A 10,959-nucleotide genomic window follows, 5' to 3' on the forward strand; every position below is an offset into this window, starting at 1 on the left:
TTTTTGTACTTGGTTCTTATACCAAAAGGAAACTTTTTGCCAAGTTTCATGAGTGTAACAATTTTTTTTTTATTTCTTGATTTTATGTACTATATATTAACACCAGTTCATGAAAAAAATTAACTAATAGCATTTGTAGGTGAAAATTAGCTCTTATGGATATAGTTGTATAAACTTTTCGATGTATTTATTGCATTCCATTTAAAAATATAACATTGCATTAAAGCATAGAAAAATAATAATAATAATTTTTAAAAACCGTAATTTTAATCAAAATCAAAAAAGATCTTTTAAAAACTTTCTTTAAAATTATGTTTTTTTCTAACAATCTGACATAGTACATCTACGACGTTTAACAGTTCTCTTTGGACATGGTTGTCCACCATTCTTTGGTTCACTTATAACATAACGAGAACGCTCCGAATAACCAAGTCCACAACGAACATTACATTCAGACCAATTAGACCATTCTGACATGACACATCCTTCGGGTAAATCAAGATTTGCTGGTGGTTTTTGAAGGACCTGTTTAGTATAAACTATTGCTACTTCTGTGGACGGGCGGAAGGTTTCTGGCTGAGATGATCCTGTAGAAAATCGTTTTAGGAAAATTTTGTAACTTTAATGTTTTTAAAATAACCAGTTACTTACTCAGCATTTTACAAGTAGTCATACAATCCTGTTCGCTAAGGAAATTATTGCGATTACCACGGCAGCCACCATAAGTAAAGGACTCACAACGACCCATTTCAGGACTGTAAGCATAACGGGTATAGGCTCCACGGCATGGACCTGCATCTGACTTCTCACGGCAGATTTCTACAAAAATATGTCAATGATTCAGTGAAGCTAAGAACTTAAATTTCAATCCCTCATTACCTTTCGCCAAGTCATAGCTAAAAGTACAATCCGCACGCACTGAACACTCCTTCTGTTGGTTCAATTCCATGCGAGCGGTACAATTAGACATCATATCTTCTTCAACCAACACTAATCGTGTACGAATGGTCACTCCACGACCACATGTCGCTGTGCAAGGACTCCAATCACTCCATTGCGTGGTTGGACAAAGTGGATCAGGCAACTCGACTTGTTCAAAAGTACAATCGGGTTTCATGCATTTTTGCTTTTCAACAATGGTAACATGTGGACAACGTTTTCGCCCCAAATGATTGATAAAGGTCCTGGTACGCATTGTAATTCCAATTCCACAACTTGCTGAACATTCTGACCAATCTGCCCATGGAGTTGTTTTACAGACTCCAGCACCTTCTCCATCATCACCAGCTGATATCTGGCTCTTGGCTAGATTCTCACCTTCGTCGTCTTCTTCAGCTGGAGCACTTTAAAACAAGAAAAAAACTTGTCAATTTTGTCGTTATTTCAAAAATTAGTCTAAATTTTGGACTTACCCACATTCAGGAATAGCAGCTGCACACATTTCTTTTGAAACCAACTGACGACTGCATTTCACCATCTTAGCTTTGTCAGGATTAAGGTATTCCCTGGTCCTCATTCTTATTCCTTTTCCACAAGTTACTGAACACGGACTCCAAGTGGAGTAATCAGTTACTTTGCATTCAGCTGGAACAAAGAAAATGAAGTTAGAACCTTTCAAAACCTTTTTATCCGTTACTCACTTCTTGTATCCTGATCTTCAGAATCATCAGAAACATCCAATTGTAAAGCTTGCAAAAAGTCATCGTCACAATTTCTTGAAATAATCTTTTCTCTTCTGATATATAATTTAGCCAAAGGAGTCATTGTCTTCGAGTTGGGATTATAAAAAGGTGCTCTAGGATCTTCAGGATACATAGTTGTAATCTTGTGCATTCTTTTTCTAGGAATTGTTTCAACATTTGGAGACATATAGGTTATACCACTATCGGTACCAGCATCCCATGGATACAAGTCGAAATCCATGGACTCCTTCCATGAACAATCTTCAGTGCAGAGATCGAAACCACTGATACCAACAACCCAATCAGGTGATGGACCTGAAACAACAATCTATTAGCCAAAACTCAAGCATTTCTAAGCTTTAGACCTACCAAACATAGATACCAATGAGACTTTATGATGTTTCCGATCGGTCCTAAAGTTTGATGAAGTATTTTGATTGACATTTGGATACCATAAACCTGCAGCTTTTATGAGTGTTCTCAATCTTGAACCCTTGCTACGGAGCTCAGTTTCAAGAGCCGATGGTGAACCGAATTCTGCTAATGAACGAAAACCATCAGTAGAAATGTGATTTTCACCCCAGAATGTGAAATTCGAGTCGTGAGAAGCTCCAACGATGTCAGAAAAATGAGTTAGCCAAACAGCAAATGGATAGTCTTTGGGATGGGTTTCATTTGACCAAATTCCTTCGAATACAAACTACAAATGCTTTGCTCTATTTAAAAGCTCAATATAAAGTCATAACTTGAAGACAAAGGAAGACTTACACTATATTTAGCTTCATCACATGCACAACATTCCTTTTTAACAGTTTTGATGTCGGATTTCTTTTCGCACATCTTTTGTGTTAGACGTCCATCATCGGAGAACCAAGCATGAGAGCCTTCATAGACCATGGCTGAAATGGATACACAACCTGAACCAGCCTCAGGAGCTACCCACATTACTTGGATTTCAGTTTTTGGTAGATCATCAGCTTCGGAAATTGTATTAACACATTTCTCATTGAATTTGGTTAGTGAATCACTAAAAAGTTGGAAACGTCCGACACGTCTAGGACTTGCTACGGATGAACGTCTTGAACCACTTAATGCCTCAGCTGTGATTGTAAAGTGAGTGAAATGTTGAACTTTGGTATGTGTTCGGGAACCAAGCAGTACAACTGAAATGAGAAATAAGTTTTATGTTGAGGACTAAATTCTATATTTTGTAAATGTTTGAATGTGTGTAAATATAAAAATATAGAATATACTTTGTAGAAATATAAATATGTGTTCAATAATTGGTTATTATGTCTGCTTTCATTCAATATCACATTCATTAAAAATCGAAAAATAATTGGGAGAGATACAGCTTCTAATATAAATAATACCAAAACGGGTCACTGTGGCGTATGTGTAACTTTTTTTTTGAAAATATATAATACACATTCTTGTCGACTATTAGTAAAGCAATCAAACCTTTTTGATCTTTTAAATGGAGTAATGGCCATCGAAGACAATATATATTTTTTTTGTACTTATGATAGAAATAGAAAGATACGGTCTAGGGTCCGAAAAAATTGATTCATGAATTTTTATGATCGGCATCGAAAATAAATCTTAGCTTCAATGCTAGATCTAAAATCCCCTGAAATCATTTCATTGACTCTATTTTTTTTTTAAACAGCTTTTAAAGAAAAGTTAGATGTTAGATTATCAAGTTGAAAAATGTATGCGCATAGAATCTATGCGATTGCGATTGCATTGCGATTTGGATACGAATATTTTCGAAACGGTTAAAGCAATCAATTTGATGCCAATAAATTTTTTGTAGAACGTTTAAGCCCCTACAAGAATACATCTTGTTAATTTGAAAATAATGAAGTTTCAGTGAATTGGAAAATTTTTTTAAAGTAAAAATTGTTTTTATAATTTTTTTTTAACTTTGACCTCGAATATCTTTAGAATGGTTAGATTAATGAAAAGTTATTAAGACCTTTTTTGTGGAGCAATCTGTTTCCTACAAGAATATGTCATGCGCGTTTGATTATTATAATTTTTCAATTTGTTACAAAATTAAGAACAAAAAAAGAATTTTTAAAGATTTCCTCGATTTTTGGACCTCAAATATCTACAAAACAGTTAGATAATTGAAAAAAGTGTATTGGGCCTTTTTTGTAAAAATGGAAAATTGTGAAGCGGAGGACCTTCCCATTAATATAAAAAGCTCATATTTGGTGTATATATTCTAGAGGTGTCTAGCAATTGATTTTTCGGAGTACAAAATCGAAAAAACGAATTTTGATTTTTTTACCTACCCTAGCATAGATTCTAGTAAAAAAAACTAAAAAACGACACTTTAGATTTATACATAGGTATATAGGAGTAAATACACCACATGATATAAAGGTATTTTTCAAAACTGATTCCAAAAAAACCCAAAATCAAGACAACCGGATGTCTCTGAAAAGTAATGCATCTTTTTCATGCTAAACAATTGTTTTTCATTTTATTAAATCTAAACCTTATACCTGGTTTGACATGGAAAATAAGAACTTGCGGATATGTAAATGTTCTAGTTAGTTTTAAAACGAAATGATTTCCTTCGGCAAAGCATTTTTCTATGCCTATTCATTTCGGGGTTCCTTATTTGACGGGACTTTTATAATATTTCCGAACTAAAACTTCAATTATAATTTAAAATTATTTTTCATTTTCCCTCTTAAAAACTTTTTTATCTTATATTTAAATGAAGCCTTTTAATTCTTGCCTTTTTAGCTTCCAATTGCATTTTTCTAATACAAACAGATATTTTTTAAAAGAAGAATAACTATAACTACAGAGTTTTCCCACTTTTATCACTTTTGAAATATGTAAGTTCTGTTAGTCCGAAAGAAAATACATTAAGACAAAAACATGTATATATCTAAAGATTTAAAATCTTTTTTGAGACTTGAGTGAGCCTAAAAAAATTTTTTTTTATTGAAATAACAGAAGTTATCTCAGCTATCAAAATACCCTTTTTTATTTATTTAATATGTTAAATGCTAACATTAGAAATAAGCTTAAATACCTACTAACAATGGAATCATTTAACTTAAACTCAATATAAGAGTAATAATTGTCAATTAATCACAATAAAATATACATATATTAACATTGAAACTAAATAAACTAATATAAATAACAACAGAAAAAACAACATTCTGGTAAATTAATTAAATTGATTAAAGAAGCTATTTTTAAATTTATGGGATTTAACATTATCATTAATAGAATCGATTATATGAAAGTTTTTGTTAAAAATATTAATTAGTTGATTCATAGAGCTATTGACGCCATAGTTAGATCTACTAAAAACTACACAAATTGGTAACCTATTTCTTAAACCAGCACGCCCAACATTAAAATTCAGTCGATCCAACACTGAAGAAGATATTGAGCCTCTTATTATCCCAATTATAAAACATAATTGCAAATACTCTCTGTGAACTGAAAGTGATGGTAAATTAATAAGTTTAAGTCTATCCGAGTATGGAGGTAGGACAATTCTATCGGACCATGAAAGAAAACGCAACGAAAATCTCATGAACCTTTTGCAATAAATTCTGAATAGATAAAATTAGTGTAGTTTTCAAATTCATTTTTATGCTCCAAATATACATTGTAATCTTCATCAGTCCTAGACTTACTAAACTTTACCCAGGCTTTGTTTCTCTTGTTTTTTAAAGTTTTTACATGCTTATCGAACCATGGCGGATTAGTTTGTTTTTCTCTTATTTTTCGTAAAGGAATAGCTTCGATAAAACAATCAAATAAAACATTATAAAATTTTATAGTCATGTCGTCTAAGTTTGAGTTTAAAAATATGGTATTCCAATTTATACTATCAAGTAAGTTAAAAAGTTGATTGAAATTACATTCTTTAAAGTTAAATTCTAATTTATCATTACAATTACTAGGTAGATTATAAACACTCAAGCTCAGGGAAATTGATAATGCGGGGTGGTGTCGGTCCTCTTCAATAAGTTTTGAGCCACAAAGTTCAACATAGCTGTCCGATGTTAAACATCCAGAAAAGTAAACAAGGTCCAGAATTTTATTAAATTGATTGCTGACTCCATTCAATTGTTTTAAACCTAATGATGCCATATTATCCATTATGCTGAATTCGTTTGCAGTCGAAGCATTGACAGGAAGTAGCTCTTGGAATTCATCTATCCAAGACCAATGTAAACTTCCTAAGTTAAAGTCTCCAATTACTATAATTTCATCATTTGATTCAGTTTTCTCTGAAATGCTATCCAAGCAATTGCATAGTCCTTCGTATATCTCGGATTTGGAATTAGGTGGTACATAGATAGCCACTACAAATAAGTAACCAGATGACATCTTTAATTTAATGCACAGAATTTCAATTGTAGACTCTAGGAAATCATCGACTAGAGTGCTAACGAGAGAGTTTTTGACAGCTATCAGCAATCCTCCACCAACTTTAGCAGATTCATTAAGAGAATGACGATCACGGCGATAAATTTGAAAACTTGTGTCCAATAGCTCGGTATCAGCGATAGATGAGTTTAACCAGGTTTCAGTTAAGACAATAACTTCGTGTGAGACGTTATTTGCATTTTTGTAGACCTTATTGGTCTTTGTCCGTAATCCATTCACATTTTGATAGTATATTAGTACTTGTTGAAGTTGCTGCAGTTGGATGTTTGCATTGTCAGGTGTTTGTGAAAATGGTTTGGCTGCTTTTTCAATGTTCTATTTACAAACTCGTGCATAACAATTCCAGAAGGCCAAAAAGATTCATTATTTAAAAGATAAAAAACTGAATCTGAGCACCTTATTTTGAAAGATGAGTACTTAGCATAATTCCGTTGAAGCATTTTTTCTACAATAATGCTTTGTAGCGTACCAATCTTGTTTTTTATGAAATTTTTTATGTCTAAGGCATTAGTAGATGGGTCAAGCTTAGAAATGAAAAGAATTTTGTGTCCTTCAACAATTTTTAAACGTGATTCAAAAGGCATTTTTGAGTTGTTCTGCTCTTGAACATGACAAGCTTGGAGTGGAAAGTTACTTGTATCAATATTATTTGCGCCCATTGAGTGAAAGTTTGGTAACGTCGCAACTGATAAAATTATTGGTTTAGAGGACATTTGGCATTCATCAGTTCCGGTTATCAGTGTTGGAGTTGTTGGTTTTATTATTGTTGTTGGTTCAGTAACTTTGGGTGAGGTGTGAGCAGATGTAGGAGATTTTTCAGTTGGAGTTTTAGGCAATGGTATAGATGACGACGGAAGAAGGGTCGGGGGGTTTGGTACATCATAATTGAAGTTGAAGTTTTGTAGTGGACGAGAAGGTGTAACAGAATCAAATATTGATGTTGCTGTTTTTTTAACTAATGGATTTTGAAGAGAGTTATCTGCGTCAAGTTCATTGCTTTTGCGTTTAGATGAGCTTTTAGGTCTAGAGATAATATTTTTAACTTTTGTCTTACTTCTCGTTTGACGTTTGTCGGTATTGGGTGCAGTATCACATGATGAGGGATTATTTTTGTTTGACATATGCGAGCGGCTAGAAGCGATATTATTTGTAACTTGCTTGTTAAGTTGGAGCAATTGGTTATTAAGATTTTCGATATGCAGCTTATTTTGTAGTACATCACGAACAATATTGTTGTATGCAAATGGATCGCAATCGTCACAAAAGAAATAAAAAGATTTCCTTTCTTTAAAAAGTTTGATGCTGCTGAACGGAGCATTAATACATCTAATATGTAATAATTTACGACAGTTACCATGACAAATAATTGCGTCAATAAGGTAATCCGCAATATTATCACATACAGCACACGCAGACATATTTTTGATTTTGGTTTAGTTTTTAAATTTTGGATTTATGAAAAAAATCAATATTTTTAAATTTTACTTGCCAAAAAAAAGTTTTGATACACCCTGTACTTAGTTCATGCACGAACCATGAATTTGAGGTTGAAATGTTGGTTATGATATGAGATGATAGGTGGCAGTTGAAACAGATGGCAGATATTATGAGTGATGACTGATGACTGATGACAGATAACAGCTGATGACGATGAGTAGAGTATATTGTTAAATTGTTATTGTTGCTGATGAGTTGAACGATGAAAACAATTAATTGCAGCAGGCAGGCTGGTATGCAAAATGCGATGCAGGATGGAGCCAGCAGCAGGTTATGTTCAAAGCTCAGTTGGTAGCAAGCAGCAACATGAAAATGTAGGCAAGAAGTTCGGATACAATGTAGTCTCAATAATGCTTCAATAGGCAGAACATATGCTAAAAATTTCACTCACCGGGAGAAAGAAACAAAAAATCATCAACGGGAGCAAAAAATGTTGAGAGCGGCAAAGTACATTCTCTTTTCACACAAGAAAATAAATCAGTTATATGTACAGATTTAAAAAATTGAATGGCAAACAAAAGACCACAACTTGAATTAAGAGTCTGGGTTAAAATTCGATTTAATAAATTAATAAAGCGGAGCGAACTAAAAACACTTGTGAATAGGTTGACGATTACTCGGAGAGTATACAAAGAAAAAGAACAAATACGTATACAAAGAAAAAGAACAAATTTTTTGCTCATGATATATTTTCTTAAGCAATATTTCCAAAGCCAAAAAATTTCAAGGGGGCTTGCAGTTCGAAGTTAAGTTTTAACTACAAAATTAATTCACTTTTTGTATGTAGGAAAAAACACTTTGTCTGAAAATCGAAGGTAATATCAGAAACACCTTTTACAATAGCGGCTTAAAGCAATGGGCCATATTCATAGACACTGTCTAAGCCGTTTCTAAAAAAGACTTGAGTTTATCACATTCAAAAAACATTAGATAAACCCCAGTCTAAAATTGACCATGAATTTGCTCCAATGTGTTGACGAATTCGCAGCATTGAAGATTTCGGAAAAAAATTAAAATAGGTACTGTCTGAGAATATCTTCAAATAAGATGTAACGGGTGAGACGTTGAAAAGTCACACCCATTACTATAGTTAGAGTAAAACCAGAGATTTGCACAGCTTGGACGAGTCGTGATGCTGATGATGGACTGTGTTTTGGGAATAAAAGTTAAAAACTTGCTGTGAAACAATTTTTTTGTATTTAAAAAAAAAACCCTTAAATTATCCTTCTTTCTTACTGGCATTATTATTGTTAAATTCTTGACATTATAACTTTGTTCCTTTTTCTATTTTATTTCCATTTTATTTTTAGGATTTTTGCGCATCTGGATTTTGGGTTTTCGGCATGTATGGTTTTCGAGGCTTTGGGTTTTCGAGTTTTTGGGAGTTTTCTTGATTCAGAATTTGGGAATTGTGTCCGTCTCCCGTTATTTCAAAAGAAAGCTATAAATGTAAAATAATTGTTTCATGCCAGGAAATCCTCTAAGTACCTAGTTCAAATTTACAAAAAAAAATCTGCAGAGCATATCTACTTAGTTTCAGAGTTTTAGCATATTTGCTCTTTGAAGTAGCTAAAGGTCATCAATTCTTTTAAATGTAGCTTAGTTAAAAAGAAATTTCTTAACAATAAATGAATGAGTTCACGCTCATGTTTAAAAAAAGAAAATACAAAAATAAATATGCCGCAATGTCACGAAAGTTATCGCTGCTGGTGATAACACAACAAGGTTTATCTCTCCCAGCATGCCAATTTGTTTAGCATGGAAATTCAACCTCATTTTTTTGTATTTTTTAAATAAAAAAGAATATTAATCCTTTTATACTTACTATTATACGTCCTTCCAGGTACATATCCATTGGGACTGTCGGCAACAATTAAATTATAACCATTATCACCTCGCGTCCGCCTACCATGTGGCAAATGGCTAGGAGCTCGAGGACACGCACCGATTAAAATAATTAAACTGAATATCACGAGCAGGCTAGTTACGAAATTCCGTTTATTCATCATTGTAATCATGAACTTAACTTTTATTAAAAAACCTCTCACTAATGTAAGACGGTTACAAAATGATGATGCACAACGGAAAAGTATCTCAAAAACTAAGTATATATTCAGTATTCACCCCTCGAAACTAATTAACTCGCATGAAATGCGATACCATATAGAGCCACGGATTTGTTGATAGCGTGTGCTCTGTGATCTTTTCAACTTTTAACAGATAAAACAAAAATATTGTATATTTTTGTTCAAACGAACAAAAACAAGAAAAAATGTAAACCCCAAGGAGTACGTCTCGAAACTCAAGACAGAAACTCACTTGTCTAATTGGCGACCGTTTGTAGACTGAAGAAGCCAATATAGTATCTCACTGAACTGGGGTTGTTTTTGAGATACTTTCGATGTGAGTGGCGAGTCCCCAAGTCGGTCGGTGGAATTTTCGTCGTTTTTCTATATGTTCTCCCGCTTGGAAGTGATGTTGATGCTGGTGATGAGATTATAATAATCAAGTACAATTGAAATGATGCTTCCTTCAGTCTCATCTCATAAAAGGTCTTATGTTTTCTTGTATTTGTACGTATAAACGGTATGAGTATGTTTATTGTTTTCCTTCCGTCCGTTTAGTATATTTATGTGCGAGAGAAACTTATTCGCCGCCCGCACTTAGTTAACTTCAGAACCAACCATAAGAGAAAGACACATGGTTTTGTTTTAAATGTTTGTTTTGGAACAATACCACTTTATAATACCTACATAAAATCGGGTAGGGTGGTCAATAATAAATTAGGAGCGCGTTTATTGACATGAACGACCTTAATGCTAATTGGTTCGCATTTTCAAAGTTCACAGTAACGAAAGGGAAACAATAATTAGTTATGCTGCTTGAAGGTTTATATGCATCTTCTCAAGTTTATAATTGGCAAATATTAAAACAATGCAGTACAAGACTTTCCAACAGTAATTATGTGAGCTTTTGTGAGTTCTGAGCGTTCTTATAAGCGTTTTCATAAGTGGAGATGGATTTATGAAATCTGGACAAAAATCTGCACACCAGATGTTGCATACATGCGTATACGAGGACTGAATGAAAACAAATTTTTTTATATATTGTTTGCTCTATAAAAAAACAAAGTTTTCAATTATTCATACCTTTTTCGCCAATACTTTAAACTCTCATCTTTTAACGCTTTCAATTTTTTTAGAATCAATGAATCTTTAAATTAAATTAATTCAAAATAATATTTATAATTTACCCAAACTCATATCCATCATACAAAAGTAAAGTAATATAGGGCTAATTATTCAAAATGGTGATAATCCTCAAGATAGTGTTATCTAACCAAAAG

The 10,959-nt window shown here is 33.0% G+C and overlaps 1 protein-coding gene across 1 annotated transcript; it reads right to left on the reverse strand.

Moving 5' to 3' along the window:
- Positions 1 to 245: 245 nt before the first annotated feature.
- Positions 246 to 9,969, reverse strand: LOC129918393 (spondin-1). The gene is made up of 8 exons (XM_055998888.1): positions 9,439 to 9,969; positions 2,451 to 2,845; positions 2,052 to 2,382; positions 1,641 to 1,997; positions 1,413 to 1,584; positions 880 to 1,343; positions 652 to 819; positions 246 to 587 (listed from the first exon to the last, which is right to left on the reverse strand). The coding sequence occupies exons 1-8, from the start codon at positions 9,629 to 9,631 to the stop codon at positions 322 to 324; spliced, it is 2,346 nt and encodes a 781-aa protein (XP_055854863.1). The 5' UTR covers positions 9,632 to 9,969; the 3' UTR covers positions 246 to 321.
- Between the last annotated feature and the right edge of the window lie 990 nt (positions 9,970 to 10,959).

Source organism: Episyrphus balteatus, chromosome 4 (assembly GCF_945859705.1).
Source record: "Episyrphus balteatus chromosome 4, idEpiBalt1.1, whole genome shotgun sequence".
Classification (NCBI taxonomy): domain Eukaryota; kingdom Metazoa; phylum Arthropoda; class Insecta; order Diptera; family Syrphidae; genus Episyrphus; species Episyrphus balteatus.